Raw genomic sequence first — 27,650 nt, forward strand, 5'->3', positions numbered from 1 at the left:
CCCTGCACACAGGGCACAGGTATCTCTGGGAACTATCCACCCACTGCAAGGGGTGTATAACCAAGGAGAGGCTCTTGGCCTGCCAGCAGTTCTAGCTCAGGCCACATGGGGGCAGCAAGGGCCACTGTAAGGACAGCACAGTACTTGTGGGGCGGAGGATGCGACTCAGGTCCAACTTGAACTTTGAGGAACTGCTCTTGGAGCACAGGTGCACCTTCCCCAAGCCTATGCACATTGGATAGCTAAGAGGCAGAGTAGGTGTCACAACTCCCTAAGCACCCAGACCTAGAGATAATCACAATGGATCAGGGTCATGGGGTCCCCTTGAATCGAACGCTGGGAGGTGGTCCTAGCTCACCTTACTTAGTGAAAAAGTATATAGCTCCATGGCCATATGGGGACATGACTGGTAAACCAACACCCCTTCTCCCTTTCAAGTGCGCAGCTACACAGGTGTGTTAAACAGCTTTAATCGCGGTCATTGTGGCTTCTCAGCACAGTAAGAAATATTGCACATGATCAACATGTTTTGTTCTGGGGATGGGGACAAGGGTAAGGGGAATCACCTTCTTAGAAAGTACAACCCAAGTTGGGAGGGCAGGGGGGTGGGGAGAGAACCATCCCCATGCCTGTGGCAAAGTGCAGGAGTCCCCATCCCCAAACTAACCTGAGTCCAGCCCCTCTGGGGAAAAAAGGGGTACATGAACTCCCCCTACTCCACAGGCACCTCCCTGTGGCCCAAAGCCCTCACATGAGCCATTTTGCATAAAGTACAAGTGAAAAGATCTGAAGGTAACACACTCCAGGTTATTATGTACAGGGCTCAGTGGAGGGAGATCCCTGCTTCCCCTCAGCTACCCGCCACAATCATCGGGAGGAAGCTGGGGGGCCAGGGATACACAGAGGAGCAGGTCTCATTCCGCCCCAAACTGGAAAGGATGAAATGGGTGTATTGGGGAGGAGGTAACCATTCTTCCCCCTCATTCCTGCCACCTACATATTGTCCATGTCCTGAGGGGGATACGGTGTGTCCCTAAGGTCTTCCAGGAGCCCCTCACCTGCCTGTGGCAGCTGTGGAGGAACCAGGGGGTGGGGAGGAAGGCTGGGGGGGGGCATCCCAGGCAGGTTGTCCAGGCCCCGGCTCTGGGGGTGGAGGCAGTGGTGGGGCAGCCTGGGCCATACCAGAGTCCGAGCCAGGTGAGGTGGGGTCAGGGCCCCCAGCAGGGCTGGGAGTGGGAACAGATGCAGCAGTGGTGCCAGTGGGGTGTGGTCCGGGGAGGGGGGCCTCGGTGCCAGGGGGCTGCTCCGTGGGAGTGGCTGCCTGCATGATCTTCTGGCGCACCTCACGGATTTTCAACTGCAGACAGACCTTGGAGGGGAAGATGTCTGCGTAGCGGGCCTGGAAGGCTGCAGTAGCCTGGGCTGGGGACAGAAGGATGGTGGGTGGGGAGGGAAGGATGAGACAAGCAGGCAGGTTTCCTCCAAGTGCCCCCAAAGACTCCCAAGACATGCTCACCTGACGGAAAGAAGCCATGATCCTGGAAAAGCTGCATGACCAGGGCCCGGCGCTGGTCCAGGGTGCGCCGCAGTGACGAATATGGCACTTTCTCGTATTCCAGCTCCCCGAGCACATCCTCGGCTTCTGTACCTGGGAGCAAGGCAGGGACCGTGACCAAGGCTGCTACAAAAATCTGGCCACCTTACCCCCACACCACTGTCCTGAGTGTCCACCCAGCCCTCACTGAATTCTACTTCACACAGCGTTCATAGAAAGAATCTGCCCAAGGTCACATGACAGTTTAGGGGCCTAGAACCCATTCTTGACCTTCTGTCCTTTCTGTGACACCCACTCCACCTCTCCCATCTCTGTTCCTGAGACCCCACTCACCCCTCTTGCAGGCCCTGGGTCCCCCACAGCTCCACCCGCCAAGGCACCAGCACCTGTGCGGTCAAAGGTGAAGATGTCCCCCTCGCACTTGGCACTCTTTGGGGTATTGGGCTCTGAGCTACAACTGGAGCGTCTCCTCATCTTGCGCTTGGGCGAGGTGGGGTCCTCAGGGGCCGAGTCCAGGTCTGGTCAAAAGGAGCAAGCTCAGGGGAGGCACCCCAGTCTGTCTCCCACCTACCTCAGGGGTCTCCCTTGCCTACCAGTGGAGTTCTTCCTTTTCTTGCGGTAGGAGCCCAGGATGGCCCGGGGCGAGGTGGCCAGAGACTGCAAGGTGGGAGAAGGCAGTACCTCCTCAGGCCGAAACTCCGGCAGCTCAGCAAAGCGTTCTTCGAAGTCTACCTCTGAAAGGACCCTGCTGGAGAGCAGGCAGGGTCACCTTCCCTGTCCCACCTGCAGCCACCCACTCTCCCACCAACCCCACCGGCTCCACCACAGCACCCCAGCCCATGCTCACTTGTCCACAGAGTCAAAGGTCTTCTTCAGGGGCGGGGGCCGCACTTTCACCTTCTTGCCAGAAGCAGCCGTCTCCTTGCGCTCAGGCGTGTCCCCAGCTGCCCTGCTACTACTGCCTTCGCTGCTGCCACTGCTGCTACCAGGGGCCAGAGCTGGGGCTGGGGCTGGGGCTGGGGCTGGGCTGGGAGGGGTAGGAGCTTCCCCACGACTTTCCAGGCCCAGCCCAGGAACACGCCAGTCCGAAGATGAGCTGGGGAATTTGTTGGCCTGGGGTGGGGATGGCAGGGAGATGGAGGACAGTGGGTTCATAAGACTTGCTGGGGCAAAACCCAGAAAAACAAAGAAACATGCTGATTACCCAAGACAGAGTCTTGGAGAAGGCTATCATACAGTTAAGCAGGAGGAACAAAGGCATGGCTCAGACACACAGCTAGGGAAGAAGAGCACAACAGGAAGGCAGACAATGGGCCATGGGACAGAGTACAGTAGCAACAGGAACCCCCAGGTCTGCTGGGCACTCACCACAGTCTCAGGGACCTTGGTGCTGGTCCGCTCCTCAGCAGGTGGGGGTGGTGGAGGGCTACTCCGGGCAGTCGGAGCCCAGGTCTCTGAGGAAGGTGGAGGGGCTGGTGTCGTGGGCTGCCCCTCAAGCTCGGACTCAGGGGTAGCTGGCTCACGAGCTGAGCCAGGCTCCAAGGGCTGACGGGGTGAAGGACCAGGCCGTCCAGGGACACCTGCCTCAAAGGAGCCCACAGGAATGCTGGCGATGGCTGCTTTCACTTTCTGGGGAGTCTTCGGGGTGGGCCTCTGGACTTTGGGGGCCACTAAGCTATATGTCAAGGAGCCTGCTGGTGGGGAGAAGAGCATAAGCTGAGCCGGGCCTGACTGGAGCCCTTCCCTGGGTCCCCCAACCCACCCAACCCTAGGTTGGCCCAATACCCACCTGTGGCACTAGGGAAAGGGCTGGTAGGGGCTGGGGTGGCAGTGGCAGTGGGGGTGGGAGGGGCCGTTGGGCCCTTGGGCAGGATCGTAGCAGTAGGGGGTGTGGTGCTGGTGGCCACAGTGTAGACTAGGCCTGCGGGGGCCTGGGATGGCTGGGCCAGTGGTGCTGACGACGTGGGTACAGGGCTGCCAGGGTAAAATGCTGTGATGACAGGAGCACCAGGAGCTGCACAAGTGGGAGGCAGCTGGGGGCTGGGCACTGGTGACACACCCACCTGGCCAGGAGCCAGCAGTGGGGCCTGGCCTATAAAGGAAAACAGAAAAGGAGAGGCAGGGGCCTGAGTTAGGGCCTGGACGGCCTCAGCTCCACCCTGGATTCCCGCATTAGTCAGGTGGCTCCTCACCTGAAAGCAGGGGTTGCACAAAGGCAGGACCACTGGGCCCAAGTGAGGTGAAGCCTAGGGCTACTGAACTCGTGGGCCCATACGAGGTGACTGTTCCAGCCTGGCTGGATGCCGAACTGGTGCCCAGAGGCAGTGCATGCCCTCCCGCTGACTGCACATAGGTGATTCTGCACAGGAGAGGAAAGGGGAAGTAAGGGAAAAAGGGAAAAGAGTAACGCGAACTGGTCCCATCCAGCCCCTCCCCTGAGCTGGGCTCCAGGCGAGAACTCAACTGCCATTACCTGGTGGAGGAGGGCAGCAGGACCTTCTGAGGCTGTGACGTGGGACCAGGGATCGTGACTGGGCTGAGGGGCGGCACCAGGCCGCTGGGTGTGCTCACAGGCACCGGAGTCAGCTGGATGATCTGTGGGCAAGAGCACCCACAGGCTGCAGTGAGCGGAGGACCCAGAGTGGAGCAGGAGAGAACCAAGACCTAGGAGGGTGGGTCTCAGCCAAGACAGAGAACACAAAACTTGGAATTGGAACAAAGGAAAAAAAGACAGTGAAAGGTGTGTGTGTGTGGGGGGGTTAAAATAATAAGTGAAAAAGGTAAAAACCAATAAAAATTTTAAAAGTAACAAATTTTAAAAAATATTTATCAATATCCCATTAAATTTAGTTTCTAAATCAAAAGACATATATTCCAAAGGGAAAGAAAAAAATAGGACACACAAAAAGGACCAAGTTGCAGACACTGAAGCCACAGAGATATTAAGATGGCACAACAGTCCCAGAGAGAGTGGAGTTGGAAAAGAAAGACCCAAAGAAAAGCAGACAAAAAACCCAGGACATGGAACACCCAGCAGGAGAGAAATGAGGGACATGCAGGGCCGCAGCTAGGATGTCCTTACCTTGCTGGGTGGCTGGGCACCATTCTGCACAGGTACTGAGAAGGGTGGGCTCACCAGAGGCAGTGGCTGGCCAGCCCCTCCACCCCGCACTGACATGCTAGGGTTGGCCAAGGGCACTAGAACTTTCCCAGGTAACAACTGGGCTGAACTACCCGGGGAAGGGGTCTGCACAGGAGAAACTGACTGGGCTGCAAGAGGCAAGAGAAGAGATTAAAAGGACTTGAACAGGCCTGTGGCCCCTCTACTTGAGTTATCTAGCCCGGGCCTCACCTTTCGGGGGTGGGGCAGAGGGTACAGACTGCAGGATGGGGATGCCAGGAGTGGGTGCAGTGGCAGCCAGGACTTTGCCGTTGGTGGAGGTGCCCGGCGGAAGGGTGAAACGGATGCTGGTGGTGGGTGCAGGGCCGCTGGGAGCCGCTGCCTTGGTCCCAGGGGTTGGTGCTGGGGCGTGCGCCACCTGAAGCTGCTGGGGCAGCGTGGGCAGGATATACTGCACCTGGGTGATGCCCCCAGCCTTGCTCAGGGCACCTGGCTGCAGAATACCCAGGGGCACTGGCCCATTGGGGCCATTCCCAGCACCTGCTCCTGAGCCTGTGGTGGCCCCACTGCCAGGGGCCCCCTGGGCAATAAACTGGACAGCAGGGGGCGCAGGGGCCCCATAGCCTGGGGTACCTACCAGGAGGTTGGTGACAGTGGCAGGTGCCTTCCCCACAGCACCCAGTAGGGGCCCAGCCACCAGATGTGGGGCTGGTGAGGTGGCTGCTGCTGACTTCTTGTCTGAATACACTAAACTGACACCCAACTGAGAACCCCCAGGTGCCCGGGACCCAGTGACCATTTCAGTTCTGGCACCTGCTGTGTCATTTGGAGATGCTTCCACCCGGCTGGAGGTGGGGAAGGGCTTGGAGGCGATGGGCACAGGAGTGCTGCTGACAGGCCGCACCACATTGGTGACCATGGTGGCAGCTGGGCGGGACAAGGGGGCTGTTGGAGCCCCATAGGCCAGGGATGGGGCTGGCGCTGAGGGCATGCGAGCTCCACTACCCTCCCGTTCCTCCTTGTTTGGAGGCAAAACTAGTGCCTGTAGGACACTTCCTCCCCCTCCAGGAGGTGCTGCAATAACTGAGGGGCCAGGTGGCTCCAGGCCCCCCACACTTTCAGGCCTCTTGCGCCGGAAGGTGGTAGGATCCGTTGGGAGGAAGCGGGTGGCCTTGGTAGGTGTCGCTGGACCCCCAGTCCCAGGGGGTGGGGGCCGCAGTGGGCCTGCTGTGCTGCCCTGACCTGACTCCTGGGCCTTGAAGGTCCCTGAGCCCAAAGAAGAGGTGACTGCTGAGGCTGAGGAGAATGCAGGCGAGGAGGAGGATGGAGTGGGCCCGTAGCCTTTGCTGAAGGCTGCAGGTGGATCTGGGGGTCCTGGGGGCTCAGGGTCCAGCGACGGACGGCAATGGGCAAAGGAGGACCGGATCACAGGCGAGAACACCTTCCGGCCATAGCTCTGGGTGAAAAAAGAGACACAACCGTGTCAGGGAGCCTGGATACGCATACTCTGGTTCGTCTGTCCTGCTGGGCAGCCAGGCCACCTGAAGTCCTCAATTAATTCAGGCTGTGACACAATTCCTTATGGGGCAAATAGCTTCCCTCTCCAGGCCCTGGGTCAACATATACAGAAGATATCCCCACTCCTGGAGTGGGACCAGGGAACACCGGGTCCTAAGCCCTTACCTTGCTGCTTTCTGGGTCTTCCCCAGAGCTATCTCCACTCTCGCTGTCAGTTACCCGCTCCTTGCATTTGAGGTCAATGTCAGTGGTGCTGAAGCCATCGTCAGCTGAGAAGCAGAGGGAAGTGTTGGCAAAAGGATCAAGTACAGGACCAGAAAGACAGTCTGGAACCTGGACTCTGGCTCCAGCTGTGGCCCAAGCCAGCAGTGAGTACTGTCCAAGAAGACCGTTCCTCAGCCTGAAGTGTGCCCACCTACCAAGCATGCAGGTAATAGCACCTAACACTGTGCCCAATGGCCTAGTCATGCCTGGGTCTTCCTGGTTGCCTGTCTTACCAGGGGTTTCCCAGGGTAGGACTGAGCTTGCTCAGTGGGACCTGAACTGAACATGCCTGTGACCATAAACAAATGTGGAAAGAAAGGGAAAAGGGGGCCTGAGGACCTGGATCCAATCTCTGGCCCACCATCCAAACTTGAGCCTGCTGACCCCTGGACAGGATTCTGGGTCCCTGCAACTGCTCACCAATGACATCATCATCCCCTTCTTCCTCACAGATGACCATGCGTTCCTCATCACTGGTCATGTCCTCACTGGCCGCACGCTGGGAACGGGAGGCTCGGGTAGGCAGCAGCGGAGGCCTCCCACTGGCCGCGAGAGCACCTCCCTCTCCAGGGGCTGCAAAGGGGCCTGGAGCCCCATATTGTGTGGAAGGTTTTGGGCCAGAGTAAGACGCAGGGCCAGACACCATCTGCAGTGCAGGTGCAGGGAGAGTTCAGCCAGGTCTATCCCCTTGCGCAGCCCTCCCCGCCCGTCTCCCCCACTCCCATCGCCTGCACCCCAGACCTGAGTCAGTTCTTGTAGTGCCTGACTGTCTACTTCACCATCCAGGCTGTGGACCCCACTGTGGGAGAATGCTCGGGGTCGGGCCGAACCAGGTCCCCCAACTGTGTGCAAACATTCTGCCCCACAGGAGCTGCTCCCTGGAGCCTTGGAGTCCGAGCTCAAGAGTGTCTGGGCTGCGACAGACAGAAGCTCAGAGGACACTGTAGAGTGGAAGAGGAGGAAGTGCTGCAGCATCAGGAGGCCTCTTACACCTGAACTGGCCTAGCCACCCACAGTATTTCTGGATACTAGGGGGAAAAAAAGGCCAGAATTCCTGGGCTACCGAGCAGAAGAGATGCCACCCACCAGCCCAGCATTTCCCTCCCATTGGTTCCTGCCCTCTGGGGCTGCAAGGAGCCAGCCCATTGTTTCCCAGGAGGCAGCCCTTCTGAGAGCAAGAAGCCTGGAGACAGGTTCCTGGCGTTGGCTAGCCTATTCCCGCACTGCATCCCTGCCCTCAGAGTTGTGGGCCCAGACCCACAGGATTGCTCTAGAAAAGCACTTCAGCACAGGGCCAGGCACACCTGACACCTGTTGTGAGTTGAAACATCAATAAGGTGTGTCCAACTGCCCTGGCCGGTTGGCTCAGTGGTAGAGTGTCGGCCTGGCGTGCAGGAATCCCAGGTTTGATTCCCGGCCAGTGCACACAGGAGAAGCGCCCATCTGCTTCTCCACCCCTCCCCCTCTCCTTCCTCTCTGTCTCTCTCTTTCCCTCCCGCAGCCAAGGCTCCATTGGAGCAAAGTTGGCCCGGGCGCTGAGGATGGCTCCATGGCCTCTGCCTCAGGTGCTAAAATGGCTCTCTTTGCGACAGAGCATCACCCCTGGTGGGCATGCCGGGTGGATCCCGGTCGGGCGGGAGTCCGTCTGACTGCCTCCCCGTTTCCAGCTTCAGAAAAATACAGACAAAAAAAAAAAAAAAAAAAAAAAAAAAAAAAAAAAAGTGCATCCAACCATGGTCTTGGAAGCCAACCAAGCTAGGCTTTAATTTCTGGTTCTGCCAGTTATTGTTTTCTGTGACTTCAACAAGTGTTGCTGCCTCTCTGAGCCTCAATTTACTCATCTCTTAAATGGGGTAGGATTTTTTTTTTTTTTCTTTTTCAGAGAGAGGGATAGACAGGGACAGACAGGAATGGAGAAATGAGAAGCATCAATCATTAGTTTTTCGTTGCACACTGCAACACCTTAGTTGTTCATTGATTGCTTTCTCATATGTGCCTTGACCACGGGCCTTCAGCACACCGAGTGACCCCTTGCTGGAGCCAGCGACCTTGGGTCCAAGCTGGTGAGCTTTTGCTCAAACCAGATGAACCCGTGCTCAAGCTGGCGACCTCGGGGTCTCAAACCTGGGTTCTCAGCATCCCAGTCCAATGCTCTATCCACTGTGCCACCGCCTGGTCAGGCAAATGGGGTGTGATTTTGACTCCTAGAGATTATGGTGCCTAATATGTAGTAGATGCTCAGAGTAAATTTTAACTCTCTGGACCTTCCTAGATTGTTCTTATGAGACAAGTGCCAGTTCCTCTGTAGGTAAACGTCCTCTAATAAAACTGAGAAGACAGAGAGGAGTTTCTGGGGCAGGGAGTGAGCAAGCAAGGGTACCAGAGGTTCTCAGGAAGAGAAGTAGCAAGGCAGGACAGCCAAGGAGCTGACTAACCTCCAGGGGCAGCGGCAGTGCCTGTCTCTGACATGCTCCGCTCCCGTGTCTCCTTGTGCCCTCCTGCCAGCCCCAGGCTCGTGGGCTTGGCCTCGGAACTGGACTTCTTCCGGTCTTTGTTGCACCACTTCCAGTCTGGGTGGGCCTTAAAGTGGGCTTCTTTCACCTGGCAGGAGAGGTCAGGACCCTTCACTCACCCAACCACTAGAAGAAGCCAGGGAAAAGCCAAGAGGAGGAGGCATTACCTGGAAGGCCAGGTCATGGTACTTCTGCTTCTCCTTGGGCCCCAGGGCATACCACCACTCGCCCAGGATCTTGCTGACAGTCCTGTTGTCCTGGTTGGGGTGACGCTGATGGACCAGGGCCCGGTGCCGCTTGCTGAAGATCATGAAGGCATTCATAGGCCGCCGGATGTGGTCCTTCTCCCGCTGCAGCAGACACAAGCCCAAGTGGAATAGTTAGAACAAAGGAGACAGGCTTGGACGGCCACAGGATAAGGTGGAGACAGGTGGGGATGGGGCACCTTGTTGGGGCTGCGTCCATCCTTCTCCGAAGATGAGTCTCGCTCCTTGGGGAGGGCACTGAGGGACTGGGTCCGGCGTTTTCCAGGTGGCAGAGGCAACTGGATCTCAGGAGACATGATGGAGAGGAAGCTGTGGTGGGAGCAGCAAGAACAATGAGGGCAGATCCCTAGCCATCCCATGTCCCAGTCCCAAGCTTCAAGGCACTCACGCATCATCATGGTCACTCTCTGTCTCGCTGTCCAGCCGGGGTTCTCCTGGAGGGCCAGGGGCCTCCTCCTCAGTGGTGGGAAGGGGACCCTTTCCAGGTTCTACCACCCCCAAAGTATGAGGGGGTCCAGGCACTGGGCTCTCGGGGCACGTGGCTCCAGGGAGCCGCCCGGGGTCAGTATTCCCTGTCCCGCCTGGAGGCTGCTCATGGGCAACAGCTGCCGACTCAGCAGGTTCTGGAGACAGAGAGGCAGATCAGAGGGCTCTTGGGCCACCTCACTGTCCCCATGCCTTCCCATAGCACCCCACCCCTCACCTTTGCTCTGGTTGGAGGCCACTGGGTGGCTGGCAGGTTGCTGGGCCTCACTTGGCTGCACGGAGGGGTCTGGCTGGCTGGGGGCCAGGAAGGGGACTAAGGAGTGCCAGGGGAACACAGCAACAGAGCGAGGTTCCACGTTCGTCCACACTGTGGGAAGGAGCCAGCTGAGCTGTGCAGCAGGAGAGCCTGGCCCTGACCCTAAATCCAAGCCTTGTCCCACCCTGGACAACAAGGTAGCTCCACCTCTCCTTTACATCCTCTTCTCCTGGCCCTGAATCTCTTGACATCATGTATGCAACATCACCCAGAAACCACTCCTGCCTGAAAGGTTTCTAGGTTTATAAAAATGAATACAAAAGCAGGGAAGAGAAAGAGTCCTTATGCCTCACTCACTCCCTAATCTACACCAGCATACCAGCCCTGCCATCAGGGACCAGGCCAGAGAAATGACTGGCTCCTGTCACAAACCAGGCCATGTTCACCTGCCACCCTACACTCAAGGCCCCAAAGCCTCAGAAGCCCTGGAAACCCTCCCCTAGCACCCCTCTTACCATCTGACATAGCTTCACACTCCCTTTCTTTCCTGAAGCAGATGGCCCTGTCTCCCCTCCCCTCCTCCATTACCCACAGGGTGTGTGGGGTCTTGAGTCTGTCTCTCTGCCTCCCTCTTCTTACTACAGGCCTCCAAAGAACCACACCTGCCCTTCCTTGGCTGGGCACAGGTGGCTACATCTCTCCTTACACCCAAAGAGAATCTACCGCCTGTAAATAGGCCTCCCATCTTCCCTCCCTCTAAAACCCCAAGCTCATTTTTAGGGCATGGCCCAGCCCCCAAGCCCAGAAAGAGAGGAGGGTGTGGTAAACTCCACGGAAGAAAAGGCACAGACAATAGAGCAGATGAGAAAACTGTTACAAGTCTCTACTCAAGGAAGGCAGGAGTGCCAGGTGTTTCCTTGAGGATATACACAGGAAGATACTTCCCTCACCAGCGGCTGGTCCCAGAGGTACCACCGTAAGCCCCAGGAGCTGGGTAACTGGCCAGACTCCTGGGGCAGGCGGAGACTAGGAGTGGGTTTCCCTCTCCCTGTCGGCTCTCTGGGGGAAGTGGAACCAGCAGCGGAGGCCCTTACTAGGGGAAGACGATGTAGAAAGGAGGGGAACGCCCTAACCCTGGTCTTCATCATTCCAGGTTTCCTCCAGACCCAGACCACTCTGACCCCCATGACATCAGAAACCTGGTCCAAGGAAGCCCCTGCCTTGACACCTGACTCTGTGAAGGGCTGACAAAAGAAAAAATAGACATCAAGGAAACCAGAGAAAAACAAGGAAGCCAGCACTGGAAGCAACTCAAGACACTATGAGGACCCTATCCCCTAACCCTAAGGACACAAAAACCTTCTTGGCCCTCCAGTCCCATAACAGCCCAAGGGACCTGAACCATTTCTCTCTTCACAAAGATCTTTCTCACCAGGGCCTCTGCATCTGCTGGGTGGAGAAGAAGGGGCCCAGCAGACAATAGGGGAACAGTCCTTTGGTCCTGCCTCTCCTGAACTCCTCCCAAGTGCACTACTCTCCAGGGTCTTTGGGTCTCTCCCTCTCCACAAAGCTCACCATAAACACTTCCACCCTGAACTGTTTTGAATAAACAGTGCCTCACACAATTCCCAAAACCCGTCCTACACGACTCAATCACAATCCCTTGCCTCTGTCTAGTCCACACCTAGGGCCAGGTCTCAGGTTGCTCCGATTCTAATCCATCCATGCTCCCAAACCAGTTACTCTGCACCCCTCACGAACCTGTCTTACCCCATCACCTAAACCATCACAGTTGCCCCAGCGACTCCCCACTTCCATAACTCCGCTACACTCCCACCTGCACTCATTACCTCTTGACCTGCTTAACCACTACAACCAAGGTCTGTAACTTTCCCGTCACTCCTGTAGTCTTGCCTCCTCCACCACACTCCTGCTATATCCCCATCATCGCTGCTCCGCACTTACCACCCCGACACCCTGACCCCTACAATCCCAGGGCCCAGTACTACTGACCAAACATTCCGAGGCCACGAGAGGCCGCGCCGGACGCGGGCACCAGTGGCCTGTGGGCTGAGTACATGGTCCGGCGAGGGGGGGGCCCAGCCGGGGCTCGCGCCTCCACAGCGGCCGCCGCCGCTCCGCCCGCCGCCTCCTCGGCCGCCGCCGCCGCTCGGGCCCGGGGGCAGAGGATGGCCGCCGCCGCATGCCCCCTCCCACAGCCGGCCGACCCCCTCCGGCCGCCCCACGCGGGGGTCTATGCCGGGCGCGCCTGCGCAGAACGCCGCCTGCCTCCCGCCGCCCGGGGGGCGAGGGAGGTCAGAGCGCTCCGACCCCGCCCCGCCCCCCGGCGCGCGCGGGGGCCGTCACGGGCCGCGCGGCCCGGGGGCCATCGGCACCGCCCCCTCCCTCCTCCCGCACCGAACCCGGCGGGCGGGGCGCGGGTGCGCGTGCGCGGCCCCCTCCCTTCCCTGCTCCCTGCCTCGCTCGCTCCCTCCCTCCCTCCTTCGCAGCCCTGGCGGGTAACGGCTCTGGCCCCGCGCGCCCCAGTTGTCGGCGCCGCCGCCCCGCCTTTCTGGAGCCCCGGCCCACGGCTCAGCACTGGCTCGACCTCCGGCCTCGAACGGACAAATGGACCAGCGTGCGTGCGCCCGTGTGCTCGCAGCGAGCCCCGCGCCGAACCACCACCACCTCCCTACCCCGCCACTACTACGCGATCCCCTCCCCCGCCGTGCCTCCCCCCGCCCTTTCCCCGCTTCCCCCGCGGCCTTCCGCGCAAGCCCGGCCCCCCGTGCGTGAGCCCATTGGCTGCCGCCGCCGCGCGCGGGTCAGGCCCCGCCGCGCCCGCCCCCATTGGCCGCCCTGGGGGAACGTCAGTCATATGCAAATTAGGTGAGGGTGGGGCGGGCCCCGGTTGGCCCCAAGCAACCCGGGGGCGGAACCGAGGGAGGCAAGACGAGCGCACTGCAGTAAAGGCACCGAGCCAGGGGGGCGGTTCTGGGCGTCGCGCTGCGGAGGCCCCGGGATTGTGTGTGGTAGTGTGTGTATGTCCAGTCCGCGCTCGGAACACGCTTACGCGCGCTCGGCCCACCTTCGCGCGCGTGGCTCAGCAGGTCAGACGAACTGCGCGTAGGGTTGGGGGAACCACCCTGAGCCGTAATCGACTCACACCAGCACACACATACACACACACACCCCTCATAGACAGACTTTCCTGCCACACCCATTATTTCTTACACACTCCACGGTCACATGGTAACCTCGGCCTTAGACTCACTGTTACACGAAGTCACAAATCTCGAATACCTGCTCACATATATGCACTACTTCACCGCGGTCCATCAGTCCTCACCCATCATCACAGACACTAATTCTCACCCATCTTCACATGACCAATTTCATACATGTTCTGTCATACATGTTTCACCGATGCATATGAGCATCACAGTCACTATGAATCATCATACAAATACACAACAAATAGGCAGAATGATCTTGCATGCCTCATCACAACCACTGCTTGTCCATCACACATACCCCACATCCTTCCCACACAACCACACATGCTGTTCTATCTTCACACACTCACATGGCCTTTGAGGTGCTCTCATCCCTAACACAGGCTAACTCTCGCAGACACCATCACAGTGACCCCACATAATATATAAACTTACTTTGTTGAGCACTCAGTACCTTGCCCTATGGCCATTCACAGACATTCAGCTACCCTGCCTGACAGCAGCCACCAGGGACCCTCTACCTCACAGAACACCACTGTGTGCTGGCCAAACCACTCTAGGCTGGCAGCCACCCCTTCCAAGAAAAGGACCAGGAGGAAGAAAGGAAACTAACACTGAGGCTGCTATGTGCTGGGAGCTTGTATGTATTATCTTGCTCAGTGAATCTTCACATCCACTAGAGAGGTACATTTTATTATGCCCATTGTTCAAATGAGTAAATTAGGCTCAGAAATTGAATGAGTTGTGCCAGATCATGCAGCCAAACTTAACAGCCCAGTGCACCAACTCAAGTGCTCTTCTCACTACTGAAAATTTAACCTTAGGGTGGACACAAGCAGACTCCCAAACAGAGGTCCAGGAATATGGTTAGACTAGGATACAAAGAGACTGATTAACTATAGAAAGGTCAGAGGCTACACACAGAGACACAGGCAAGAGTCTGGGGCCTTGGATCACGGAAGGGGGATACTGGGGAGGCCTGGGGTCACACCTGAGCTGGTAAAAGTTGCACAGGCTCAGATCCACCAAGACTAGGCTTCTTCACAGGTGGGATGAGAGACAGCAGACAAACCCGTTACCCAGCCTGCCCCATCCACTGACAGAGCTGAAGGCATGGAGAGGGGGCAAAAACCAGGTAATCAGAGCCCAGAGGGAAAGGGAATGTCTATAGCCCTCTGACCTCCAGAGACTGCAGGGCCAGACACTTGGCTGTAATCCTGGAGGGGCCACCAGAGGGACTATTAAGTGACTGCCCCCTCCTTTGTATGCAGCCCCAGACTCAGACCCTCCATTACCTCACTGCCCCAGGGACTGCAATGTGAGGCAGAAACCAAGGCTGAAATCAATGTGGCCACTATCTCCCCACCACTGCCCCCTCCTCTCCCTACCGGTGAGTCACCTATTGGCAAGTTAACCCCTTCCCCACAGCAGTGGAACCCAGGGACAGAGCTCAAAGGAACCTTGCCCCCAGCTCCCCTACTTTTTGTTGGGTGAGAAAAAGAGCTAGGCCTGGCACAGCAGGGAAAGCAGGCCCCACACATCTGGAAGAGCTGCACATCTGGTAGAAGACAGTGCCCACATAGGAGGGATGGGAAGAGGCCCCTTACAGGATATATGGTACAGCCAAGTGGAGGACCAGCTTGGCAAGGGAGGGGCCGGAATTCAGGCAGGAAGGGCCCCCCTGTCCTGGGCACTGGGCCAGCCCTATACTTAGCTTCCATTGTTCAGAGTGGAAGAACCCTAGGTGGGGGTGATTAGGAGTGGAGAAGAGGGAGCAGGTTCTATACCCGCACAGCTCCATCTCTCTAGCCATCCTCAACCCTAACTGGGGCCTCCCTAGTTGGAAAACGCTGAGGAAGTTCCCCAAACCAGGGCCCCAGCCCCATCTGAGAGGGAGTGGAATGCCATCCTTCACTTAAGGCAGATATTAGGGCAGAACTATGGTGCAGCCACCTCCTTTACCACCCTGTAACCAACTCCACAAAAGGTTTGGCCCTCAACAGCCCCAAAGCACCACCCCACCCCACCCCGGCCTGGGGACAGAAAGCGGAAAGAAAGATACCAATTGCCACCCATGGCGACACAGGCTGAGGCCTGCCTAGATGCCTGGGGCATAAAGCCAGGGATGCTGACAGACTGAAGGACAGAAGACATGCTCTGAACTCACGGGCCCTATTTATTGAGCCCGCGAGAGGCACCCCGCCCGGCTGCCCGCGGCTCCTCAGCCTACGCGGGTCCCCGCCTCGGCTCACCAACCCGGTGTCCCTAGATCCCCTCACCCGCTCCCCACATACATACACACCCACCGACCCACCCACCCACTCTGGGAGGCATCGGCGACCGCCAGGGTTGCCTGGGGAACGAGCCCAGGATTGGGCTGGCCAAGCTCAGGAGGGATGGGGTCCTAAAAATAGCGTTGGGGTGAGTCAGTGTGAGTGGGGCTGGGTTAGGCAGGGGGACCAAGAGGGAAAGAGAGGCAGGAGAGAGGTGTGGGGGAGGGTCTCCAAGGATTGGAAGATGGGCGGGATAACTGAGGGCAGAATGTGGGTTTGGGGATGGGAAGGGAGGGGGGGCGGGGGTAGTATGCAGGCGCCGGGACTGGGAGGGCCGATTGGCGCGGGATGAGGGAGGCACCACCGCCCCGGCGGCGGAGGGGGCGACGCCCTGCGTTCTCCTCCCCTCCCCGCGCTCACGAGATTTTCCACTCGCCGCCTGGCCCTGAGCCAGCCCCCGGCGGGCCCCACAAAGCTGCTTTGTGCTGGGAGGGCGGGCGGGCGCCCAGCCGGCCTAACACCCACGCGGGCCGCGGCGAGGTACGGGCCAGCTGGCACCCGAGCTGTCTGGGGGGGGGGGCACCCACAACAGTACAGGGGCGCGGCCCCTCAGGGGTTAAGGGAGAACCGGTCTCCGCCAATCGGTGTCGGCAGGCGCGAAGGCGGCCAATAGAAAGGCGAAAGCCCTACAGGAGCCTTCCCACTGGGACGCGGGAACCTGTGCCCCTTGGAATCGGCGGGGGCTAAACGCGGGCCTTAAGGGGTGCACATCTGGATTTACAGGGCACCGGGTGCACCGTTTCCCGGCAACTTCGCAAGAAACAGGCCCAGAGGGGGGTAGGACCTTGCAGTCAGAAGGTGGCACACTTGGAATTTGAACCCAGATCTGCCTGGCTTCATAATCTGCTTTTCCGCCGAAATAGGGAGACGGGGGTTCGCTGGCCCAAGCTCCCGTGGGGAGCAGGAATCGGGGACCCGGTGCGGGCGACGGGCTAGTGTCCAGCCTCCTGCGGTGCAGTCGCTGCCGCCGGTGGTAATGGGAGCCAGACACTGTCGCCGCCGCTAATGCACCTCCCTCCCGGCCACTAATGGAGCCATTAATGCCCAGGCGCCGGGGACTCCGGGCCGTCTCCGCCTTCCGCTGCGCATGCGCGCACTGACCGCCCCACGCACGGTACCGCCGCCCGCCACCGCCAGGAGGCAGTCAGACCCCTCACAGCTCAGGGTCCCGAGGTACACCAAATCGCCAAGAATCATTACTGCTACCTCACAAACGCCTCTCCCTATCAGTCATTCTCTTCTTCCCTGCCTAGGCCTCCTTCCTCTCCAAAGCAGTCTCCCGCGATCTTTGACATCTAGGTGCAATCTTTTCCCTCCGCTGCTCTGAACTCTTTCTTGGCTCTTCAGGGGCTGCCATTCACCCTGGCCTGGCTAGACCTGCCCTCCGTGGCACCCTTCCGCTAACCCTAGGCTCTAAAGCAGGGGCCGCGAGTTTGAGACCCCTGCAAAAGTCAACTTCAGCCTCAACTAGTCACTCAGGGGTCATGCACTTTAACCCTCTTGGCCTTTGCTCCCATGGCCGCCTGGGCTTGAATGGCCCTTCCCTTTCACTACTCTGAAATCCACTCTCATTTCCTCCCACTTCAGCTCCAATGTCCCCTCCAGTGAGAAGCCTTCCTGAACCTCCTTCATCAATCATCTCGCATTGCGCCAGGGTTGTCTATCCTCTGACTTCCCCTGACTCCACCTCCCTCTGTCATCCTTGCCTGTACTTACAGCCACATCCACCTCCCCCACCCGCTTACCCCAAGGACTGCTCAGCCTGAACCTGGTGGAAGGATGAGGAACTTCTGGTGGTCGAGAAGGGGTTTACTGTTTGAGACAAAATAAAAATTCTGTTGCGCTGAATCTAGATCTGGATTTGGGGAGTCAGGAGACCCTCAGCTTCTCTTTGGGCATTTCCTCCACAGGCCTAAGCATAGTTTGTGGGCACAGCTTGGTCTCTGAGATCCTACCTGTTGGGGTGGACTATATGTGGGGCTCAGTTAAATGGAGCTGGCACCAAATGTGTCTACCAAAAGGTGGTGGTGGAGAGGGCATATAGGGTGATCTGGATCATGTCCTCTAGCAGGTGGGTGGGCACAGGAGTTGCTTTCCTACTGCTCGCCCACAGCCGGATTTCCTAACTTGGCCTGCACGACCCCCACCTTCCTGTCTTGGAAACAGGTGCTTGGATGTAGATAGGTCTGCAGATGGCTCCTGACACCTCTCAGCAGGGTTCAGGGGCAGTAGTAAGCAACTAATTTGTCCCAGGCCTGGGTAACCTCCCAACACCCCCCGCCCCAAGAAGAAAGTTGGGGATCTGGTGCTTAGCAACTGTCCACTGACTTCAAGGAACAAAGCACCTGATGTGTACTGGGGAGAGGTGGGGGGCTAGAATGGAGGCAGAAAATCTGTCTAAAATGGGAGGAGAGGGGCCAGGGGAAAGGCTAAGGCTACTGCAGAGACACAGGATCCCAAGACTGGGCCAAATCATAAAGGGTGGCATGAAAGTTTGGACAAGAACTGATATCTACAGAGAAACAAACCAAGAAAGGTATAGAAAAAAAAAAAAAATAAAAAAATAAAAAAAAAAAAGAAAGGTATAGAAAGCCAGACTTAGACACATACAGAGAAAAAAGTCCAGAGAGAAACTCACACAGACCCAGAAATGGAAACCTAGTAGAGACAAACATAGGAATTCAAGGGAGAGACGGGCAGACAGGCCCAGAAGGGGTACTGCCTACCAATATAGGGAAGCCAGGCTGAACCTGGGAGCTGGGAGGCTGTGCCAATAACTAGGCTGAGACATCTGGCCTCCTGGGCCAAGGCTGTAGGCCCTGGGGTGGCTTCCTCTCCTCGGGAGCAGGAAGGAAAAGTCACAGGGAGGTGGCAATGGCAGCTGGAAGTCCTGGCTACGCACAGAATGTGGAGAATGCCTCCCGCCTGTCCCGGCATGTCCCCCAGCGGAAGCAAATGCCTGGCAAGGGGCAGGAGCAGGCAGGCTGGCCCGCCACCCCCTCACACCTGCTGCATGGAGTGAGGGTCAGGTTCTGGCATGGGCAGGCAGAAAGGGCCAGGGCTATGCCTTCACTATGCCACCGGGTATCATCTGCCCTATCTGGGCCTCCAACAGAGAAGGCCCCAAGGTACCACCTCTCAAGGGTGTAGAGAGGCCTCTGGTAAAACAAGAGCCTGCTGGCCTGACCAGGCGGTGGCACAGTGGATAGTGTCAGACTGGGATGCAGAGGACCCAAGTTCGAGACCCCAAGGTCGCCAGATTGAGCGCAAGTTCATCTGGTTTGAGCAAAAGCTCACCAGCTTAGACCCAAGCTCGCTGGCTCGAGCAAGGGGTTACTCGGTCTGCTGAAGGCCCATGGTCAAGGCACATATGAGAAAGCAATCAGTGAACAACTAAGGTCTCGCAACGAAAAACCGATGATTGATGCTTCTCATCTCTCTCTGTTCCTGTCTGTCTGTCCCTGTCTATCCCTCTCTCTAAGACTCTCTCTCTGTCCCTGAAAAAAACCAAACAAACAAGAGCCTGCTGGCTGGGAATGTGAGGGCAACCTGGATACCTCAGCATGGGTGTTGTCAGAGAGGTGTGGCTCAGAACCGCCAGGACAAGCACTGGACAAGTTCTGACGACCAGATGGCCTCCAGCAAGGGGCCTTTCCCTTCACTGAACCCTGAACCTCAGATTTTCCCAACAACGGAGCTGGTTAATTCCTACTTCACAGGATTGGGTGAATTTGATGAGATGGCTCCACACCTGAGGCTGGTCACATGGTAAATGCTCAATAGAGTAGTTATGATAGCTTTGCCTGGGTAGCTCCATTGGTTGGAGCATCATCCCCACACACCTCAGATGCAGGTTCAATTCCCAATCAGGGCATGTGCAGGAGTCGACCAATGAATGGATGGATGAGTAGGGCCACAAGTTGATGTTCCTCTCTCTAGAATCTAGATAATCAATTTTTTTTAGTTTTATGATTTTTTTTCTTTTTTTTTAGCGAGAGACAGATAGGAAGGGAGAGAGATGAGAAGTATTAACTCGTAGTTGTGGCATTTTAGTTGTTCACTGATTACTTCTCCCATCAAAGTACTAACCAGGCCCAACCATGCTTAGCTTATGAGATCAGATAAGATCAAGTGCATTCAGGGTGGTATGGCCGTAGACTTGTTTCTCATATGTTCCTTGACCAGGGGGCTCCAGCCAAGCCAATGACCCCTTGCTCAAGCCAGAGACCATAGGATCATGTTGATGATCCCACGCTCAAGCCAGTGACCCCGTACTCAAGCTAGACCATGGGATCATGTTGATGATCCCACACTCAAGCCGATGACCTCAGGGTTTTGAACCTGGGACCTCAGCACCCCAGGTCAACGCTCTATCCAGTGCACCACCATCAGTCAAGCTATGATTATTTTTTCATCGTTATTACTGAAAGCACTTAAGAGCCTGGGTTGTAGAGACAGACAACCAGGGTTTAAATCCTGCCTCTTATCGTGGGTGGGTGACTTTGGGCAAGTTTTGGGCTGCAGTTTCCTTCTGTCTACCGAAAATAATAAGCATCCTGACCTCCTGGAAGGTTATGAGGATTCAGTGAGTAAATAGTCAGCACTTACCAAGCTGTGAGCCAGGCATATGCGTGAATACTAGTGCTCAATAAGTTATTATTACTGAAACTTCTGGTAATAAGAGTCCTGTGATCTGGAGATCAGGAAACTTGGTTCAAGGCCCAGACCTGCTCCTCCCTAGCAGGATGAACTCAGTCAGGACTTTTGTTCTGTCAGGGCTTTAGTTTTCCTCATATGGAAAATGGTGGCAGGAACCCCTGCTGGGCCTGACCTGCTAGGCCTCGGGTCACCTACATTAGTGCCATCCCTCCTCACAAGGTAGCAGTGAGAGCTATGTGAGATGATGCTATAAGGGCAATGTCTGGGCTGTAAGCATGTGGGAGGTCAGGGGGTTTACAGTCCTGCTTCAGTTTCTTCATCTGCCCGGACAGAAATCCCTGCTGTGCCCACTTCTGTGGAATTTTGCTCATATCAACTACAATAACAAATGTAAAAACTGTTGGAAGTAGGGCAAAGAACACAGCTCACAACCTCAGTATACGGGCATGGGGGGTAAGCAGAGCCGCTGCCCCTCTGCCCAGCTCTGGGCTGGAGCTCGATGAGAGCAGAACCTGAGCTCCTTCCTCTCTGTCTCCTGGCCTCATGGTCAGATCAGCTCAAAACCTTTCATGGCCCTCTATTGCCCTCCAAATCAATTTTACAAGTCTCAAAAGGACCCTTTATTATCTAACCCTTGCTCACCAATACTGTCACACATCTGAACACTCACTCACCATGTACAGTGTGTCTCTGCAGATTCAACTTCCTGCAAATACTTGCTTCTACTACAAGGCCTTTGCAGAAACTCTTCCCTTTGCCTCTTCCAATAGGTTCTCCTGCTGGCCTTGGCAGGCTCACTTCTCCAGACCCTTCAGATCTCACTTTAGAAGCCCTTTGCCCCTTCTCCAAGAAGTCCTCCCTGACTTCTCACCATATCCCCCATCCCTGCCCTGGCCACTCTGGACAGTCACTGTCTGGGCACAGTCTGTCTACACCAGGGATAGTGAGCTCTCTGAGGGCAGGACTGTATCCTCAGCACCAGCCAGCACAGAGCCAGGCACAAAGGGGGTCCTCAATCAACAGAAGATTCATAAGTAAATAAGAAAAAGATGCTATGGAAGAAGCTAGTGATGGGTCTGTCCCCTCCCCAAGAGTTGGTGTTGCTCTGACAAGGCTCAACTTGGCCTTGGCCCTTGTCTCTTCAGCACCATCTCAGAAACGCTCCTCTCCCCACCCCTGGCCTCAGCCTTCCAGCCACACTGGCTTTCCTCAGCTGTGTTCCTTCTGGCCCCAGAGCCTGCCTTCCCAATGGCCTCCTAGGAAGCTCTTCTAAAGAATGGTTACCGGTTCCAACTCATCCCTCAGCTCTTGGCATACACACCCTGTCCCGAGGGCAGCCAAACTAGCTTCACACCTGGATTCAAACCAGGGCACAATGCCCAGCACACCACCAGCTCCCCTCTGGGCACTGACAGTACCAGTGATGTTTACTGAGCACCATGGTGAAGATGAGGGCTCCAGTCTTGGTCTTGCTATCTCCCAGCAGAAGGACCTACTGGAGCCTCAGTTTTCCCATCTGTAACCAGCACTGAGGCCCAATGATCATGAGCCAGCTACCTGGGTTTGAAGGCTGGCTCCAGGATTTACTAGCCACGTGACCCTAGACAAGTTACTAACCTGACCTTAGTTTCCTCTACAGGAGCATAATCATAGCACCCACCTGTTAGGGTGGTTGTGAAGACTAAAGGAGCTAATATTTCAAAAGGACTTAGAGCAGGGCCCATATGTTGTTGAGTGCTACATCACGGGGTGGGTGTGAGGGTTCGGTGTGATAACTTATGCACAGTGCTTATCATGGTGACACCCCTGTCAGCTCTCCAGACATGGGAGCTGTTATCATGATTATCTGTTACCTAAACAGCTCCATTCAGGAGTGGTTCCATGACTGATGGTTCCCTCAAGAGTACATTCATAATACAAGGCCTCTGGAAACACTGCATTGAGCTTCCCAGGTCTAGTACTTTCCCTGACAAGTGAATTCCCACTGGAACATCTGTGCAGAGAGGCCAGCCTCCCCCTGAATCAAAGACGGGAGTTTAAAAGTGGCCCAGTTCAAAACAAGCCCTTACCCAACCCATCCACTGTACCTCTTACCTGTCCCAGGCCGGCCCATGATGACTTCCTTCTTGGGGGCAGGATGACTGGTGTAGCTGCTGGGCACCAGGACGGGCAACAGGGCAGCGGGTGAGGGATGGAAGGCCACCGGCTGGAAGGGCGAGGAAGCCAGCCCAAAGGTGGGCATCGGCTGGGCCACAGCAGTTGGCGCAGCTGGAGGCACAGTTATGGGTACAGGGGCTGGCAGAGGTGGGGGCAGGCCAGGCTTCCCACTGGCCACTCCAGGGGGCACTGGGGTCTCTCGGCAACCTCGCCCAGGTCCTGCAGCCCGAGCCTCCCCAACAGTGCCCACCTCCCCAGGGAATTTAGAAGGTAGTGGCACATCAGGATTGCGGACGATAACAGGTGAGTCCCGCTGCACAGCAGGTACCCTGCGCACTGAGGGTCCAGGATCTGAGGTCAGGCCAGCAGGCGGGGGCAATAGCAGCAATGGTGAGGGCTGGCGGGAGCGGGAAAAGGGCACAGCAGGTGACACCGCCCGGAAGCCTGCTGATGTGGATGATGTAGGTGTGTGAGACACTGAGTCCACACTAGAGTCCAGGCTGTCACTCTTAGGAAAGTCTGGAGCAGCTCCTCCACCCCCTGCACCAGGGGCTCCCAATGCCCCTGGGTGGGACAGCAGCTCTGCCTTCCGCCGCCCAGGGCTGATGGGCACGGTGAAGGTCAGGTTGGTCTGGAAGGTGGGCAGGATGCCCGAAGAATGGCGCTCTCGGGGAGCAGGCGGCGGAGGGTGGGGGCCCAGTTCTGGTGGTGTCAGCACACCTGCCTTAGGGGTGCTGGCACTCAAGTGGCGACTGCGAACAGCAGAGCGTTGGATGACCGGTGACGCATTGATGGGGCTGAAGTTTGCGGGACGGAAGCCAAAGAGGGGTGAGGGTGAGGGCGAGGGTGCTGGCGAGAAGGGCGACTGCGTAGAGACTGGGGAGAAGGAGGGCGTGCCAGAGCGGGAGCTGCCCAAGGAAACCAGCATCACTGCCGCCTCACACTCATCAAACTCAAAGCGTGACAAGTCAGCAGGGGCTACCAGGCGTGGGCGAGAGTCTCCACGGGCAGCCACACTGCTGGCCTCACTGTCCCTCGAGGTCTCATCACCCCAGTCAAACTCGGTACTGCCCTCACGAGCTGCCACACCGGCAGGCCGCCCAGCCCCACCTGGGCCACTGTCAGCCAGTCCTTCCATCTCCTTGGTTCGCATAGACAAGTGGCGGGAACAGTAGCCTCGCCGCTGAGACTCCTTCATGCAGCCGTCTCGTGAGCAGAGCCGCCGCCATTGCTTGCCATTGAATTTTTTACGGATTCCATTAGGCGTGCAGACCACGTCACCCTTCTTGTACTTCTGCTGGGCGGCGGTCAGTGGTGTACGGGCACGGGAAGCTGGAGTGGCCCCCTTCTCTAAAGAGGCCACACTGCTGCTACGGCTGCCGCCCTGGCTTCCCTCCTGGCAGGGTGAGGGCTGCTCACCAGGGCGGCCTGGGCCTGCAAAAGCTGGGGACTTGGGCGGTGGTGACAGGAGTTGGGGTGGGGGCAGTGGGAGCAGGGCGGGGGTGCTCATGGCTGGCAGGTGCTTCTCCTCGCCCTCCTCACAAGCCCCCAGGTTGCCACCAAAGCTGATCTTGGAGACCTCAGCATCCTCAGGCTGCTTGGGGTCCAGGGCAGCAGGGCAGGGTGGCAGGGTGGCACCTGGCTTGGCCTGCTCCTCCTCGGGGCCTGTGGGGGGCTTCCTCGACAGGGCCTCAGGTTCCCAAGGGGGCCTAAGCAGGCGCAAGCTAGAGCGGGCCACCCATACAGCCTCCTCTGGCTCACGATGTGAAGGCTGCAGTGACTGTGAGAGGGCAGCTGCTGGGCCCAGCTGGGAGCCAAGGCCAGGGCTGAGGCGGACCTTGTAGGCAGCTGGCTTGGTAGCCACCTCCACCACCACGCCCTCACGGTAGATAGCCACACCAGGCTCCACACAGGTACAGACAGCCGTGCCCACCACCAGCGCACCTGGTGGTGGCGTGGCGTCCAAAACCACATCCACACCGCCGCCGGGTACCCCCTCATAGAAAGTCAGGGCCCGGTCCCCAGGAAACTGCACACCTAAGTCCTGGCTTCGGCGCACCTGGCGCACCACAGCTGGCAAGAAGAGTCCATCTCCACGCCGAGCAAGTACTCGCTGGGACCGTAGCTGCCGCAGGTCATAGCTGCCACTAGTGCCACCCGGGGGCCAGGGACATGGCCCACAACCTTCGGCAGGCTCATCCTCCATGTCAGCTGAATGTTCACTGGCTGTGTCGGTGGAGGAGGAGCGGGCGGAGGTGGGTGGCCGTGGAGGAACACCCGGGGCACTGGCTTCCTCAGGGGTCCCTGCCTGCTCTTCAGGGGCCCCAGATGCCCCGCCACAGCCACTGCCAACCCCGTGCTCCTCCACGTACTTCTTCTTGGGTGCTCGTGACTTAAATGTAGCTGTTTTTCGGCTGAGTGGGGGCTCCCAACGGCCTGCCTCATCCTCTGCCTTGGGGTCCTCAGCTGGGCCTGGGGTTGATTCATCAGGGCGAAGCTCCAGGGGGGGCCCTTCAGTCCCTGAGGCCTGCAGGGCCTCCTCCTCCTCCTCACCCTCCTCAGCCTCTTCCGGGCCCTGCTGCTGCTGTACCTCATCATCCTCTTCCTCTAGCTTGTCACCCTCCCCAGCCCCTCGCCGCCTTAGGGCTTTGGCCCTGGTGGCTGGTGGGGACTTGCCTCCGCTGCCAGGACCTGGGAGGCCAGTGCATGCCTTCTTCATTGGCTTCATCTTTTGTCCACCTGCAGGGTGGAGGGGCAGAAAGGGGTCATTAGGAGCAACTCAAGAATCCCTAAGACCCGGCATCCCCCAAGAGTTCCTACTTGCTGAGGCCCGCACCTCAATTACATGATACCCAAGTCCTCCTTCCTGGCTGTCCCCAACTCATAATGGGCCCCTGGTCAGCACCCAGACAAAAATGGCACCCATGTTCCCTGAGCTATTCACTCTGGCTCCTCAGGGACACTCACATACATCTACTCCCTTGGTGCAGAGGACAAAGCAGGTACATGCACACACTCTGCCCCAAGGGGATCCAAGAGGTAGTAACGAGTCACACCTATGGAGCACTTACTTTCTGCCATGCCTTGGCTAAACTTGCCTTTATTAAAAACCTATTTCATTCTCACAACAGTCCCCAGATGCAAAGGCTTTTAACAGCCCTATTTCACACTTGAGGAAATTGAGGTACAGAGAAACCAAGCAACTTGTCCAAATTCTAGCCATGAAACACGGAGCTAGGGTCTGAACCCAGGCAATCTGGCTCCAAAGTCTGTCCTGCTAACCATCTCAGTGTGCCATCTGTCACATGATCCAGAAGGCACACTTCCTTGCACTGTCACCATCCAGAGAGCATACACACTGACACACACACATTCACAGGCAGAGTCACAGAAAGGGAGGTGACTGGGCTGTGATGTGAGCCTTTCTCCACCTCCCCCTACCCCACCTCTCTAAGCAGTCTGGCATGGCCAGGCATTGTGGGAAGGAGTGGGCAGCTGAGAGTCCTGAGGAATGGCTGCCCACTCTGCTTGGCACCCCAGACCTGCCAAGTAGAGCCATTTCCCCAGATCAGATCGTGGCAGGGAGCAGGCAGGGGCACATCTGGGGCAAGAGCTCATACCCAGCACTGCCACCAGGCTGCTCATGAGCACACACACATACACAAACACACACACAGGCACTCACGTCATCACAGTGGGACACAGAGCTACACCCCAGGGTTTTGCTGTCCCACTGGATGTGAGCTGCCCCTCCCCCCACAGCACCCAGCGTGATCCCCACAAAGCCAGCCCTCCTCTTCTGGCCTGCCTGCATCCCCACTCAGGCTGGGCTGGCTAGGCTAGCTCTGGCAAGGTGGCTGAGCCAGCTGGGCCCCCCTTGCCCCCAAATGTGCCCCATGACTCTAGGTGGGGGTAAGTGGGAAAAGGTCAAAGAAAGCAGGACAAGCCCAGCAGGCCAATCTCACCCACTTCCTGAATAGTCATTACTGCCCGCCCCTTTCAAGCTGCCCTGAGAAAAGAAAAGGGAAAAAACTTGCTCTGAAGTGACTAAGAAAACCTGAGAGCCTGAAGGGGGCCTCTGGGGAGGAGGGGGGGGATTTGAAGGAGCCCAGGACCATAAACCAAACATAATCAGAGGCACGTTTGACTCAAGTCTTCAGGGACCCCTACTTCACGCTCTCCTACCTGAGGCCTGATGCTCCTGTGGACCCTGTTGTCCCAGGCTGCCTATCCTTGGGCCAATCCTGCAGTCCTCAGAGGCTGGCCAGGATTCCTCATACTGAGAAAGGCACCAAAGTGTCCAAGAGCTGGGCACCCCCGACCCCACCTGCTAGGCCACCAACCTGGGGACTGAAATCCGGCCCCAGTCCTGCCCAAACACAAACCTCTGTGATACCCTACTAAGGCGTTGCGTGGCACCCCTGGACCCTACGGCCTGGCCCAGCCTCTCCGCCCCAGAAGCCAAGCCTCTTTCTTTTCCCTGGGGCCTACTCTCTTCCTGTCCACCTCTTTCTGGATAACTCCCACCCAAGGCACTGTGGCCCCTCACCCCCCTCAGAATGTAAACAGTAACTCCTGAAGCCCAGGCCAGCCCAGGCCTTGGCTCTTCAGAGTCTCATGCCCTCTGTTCCCATCAGCCCTTCTGGCAGCAGCTTCTCTGCCACTCTCCCTACCATCCTGTCACCACCTCTATCTCTACCTCTCCCCTCAAAGTCCCTAGGCTCCCTTCTTAGTCACCCCCCCTTGCCATCCTCTTCTATCTCTAGCATCTCTTCCTCCCAGTTACTCTGTCAGCCATCTCCGGACCTGCCACCTTCTCTTCCCATCACCTTTCCTGTAACCCCTCCAACTCCGTTCCCTCCCTCCCTCTGTCACCCTGATCTAGTCCTGTCACCCCTCCGTTCCTGTTACCCATTCTCTGCCCACCACCCTCTCCCCGTCACCCCTTTTTTGTCCCGCCTCCTACCCACCACTTTCTCCACTCTGTCCCACCTTCCCACACCCCACCCACCCTTTTTCTCCTGTACCCCTTCCCCGTCCCTGCCACCTGTCCCCTCTCGGCCCCCAGCACCCCAAATCACCCTGTCCGTGTCAGCCCTGGCCCCGCCCCTCACCTCGGGCTCAGCGGGGTTTCGGGGCGGGGGGCCGTGGCCCCAGTTCTGTCCGGTCCGGTCCCTCCCCGCCCCCCCTTCGGCTCTCCCTCTCGATTCTCCCTTTTTTTTTACTCCAACACACAAAATGGTGAATGGACCTCCAACAGCTGGAGCAGCCAGCCAATCACCGGCC

At 57.6% G+C, this 27,650-nt stretch overlaps 1 protein-coding gene across 5 annotated transcripts; it reads right to left on the minus strand.

Moving 5' to 3' along the window:
* Nucleotides 1–454: 454 nt before the first annotated feature.
* On the minus strand, nt 455–27,600 carry CIC (capicua transcriptional repressor). Of its 5 annotated transcripts, none has more exons than XM_066373612.1 (21): nt 27,479–27,600; nt 22,302–25,103; nt 9,941–10,090; nt 9,626–9,860; nt 9,417–9,546; nt 9,139–9,321; nt 8,894–9,059; nt 7,200–7,399; nt 6,879–7,104; nt 6,360–6,463; nt 4,908–6,132; nt 4,638–4,825; nt 4,029–4,150; nt 3,748–3,914; nt 3,345–3,647; nt 2,924–3,246; nt 2,403–2,668; nt 2,149–2,303; nt 1,942–2,073; nt 1,517–1,648; nt 455–1,422 (listed from the first exon to the last, which is right to left on the minus strand). In XM_066373612.1, the coding sequence occupies exons 2-21, from the start codon at nt 25,090–25,092 to the stop codon at nt 1,055–1,057; spliced, it is 7,566 nt and encodes a 2,521-aa protein (XP_066229709.1). In that variant the 5' UTR covers nt 25,093–25,103; nt 27,479–27,600; the 3' UTR covers nt 455–1,054. The 5 variants fall into 5 exon arrangements, with proteins under 5 accessions (XP_066229709.1, XP_066229710.1, XP_066229708.1 ...); XM_066373613.1 differs by having other exon boundaries at nt 2,149–2,300; nt 2,924–3,249; XM_066373611.1 differs by having other exon boundaries at nt 2,924–3,249.
* Nucleotides 27,601–27,650: the final 50 nt, after the last annotated feature.

Source organism: Saccopteryx leptura, chromosome 3, assembly GCF_036850995.1.
Source record: "Saccopteryx leptura isolate mSacLep1 chromosome 3, mSacLep1_pri_phased_curated, whole genome shotgun sequence".
Classification (NCBI taxonomy): Eukaryota; Metazoa; Chordata; class Mammalia; order Chiroptera; family Emballonuridae; genus Saccopteryx; species Saccopteryx leptura.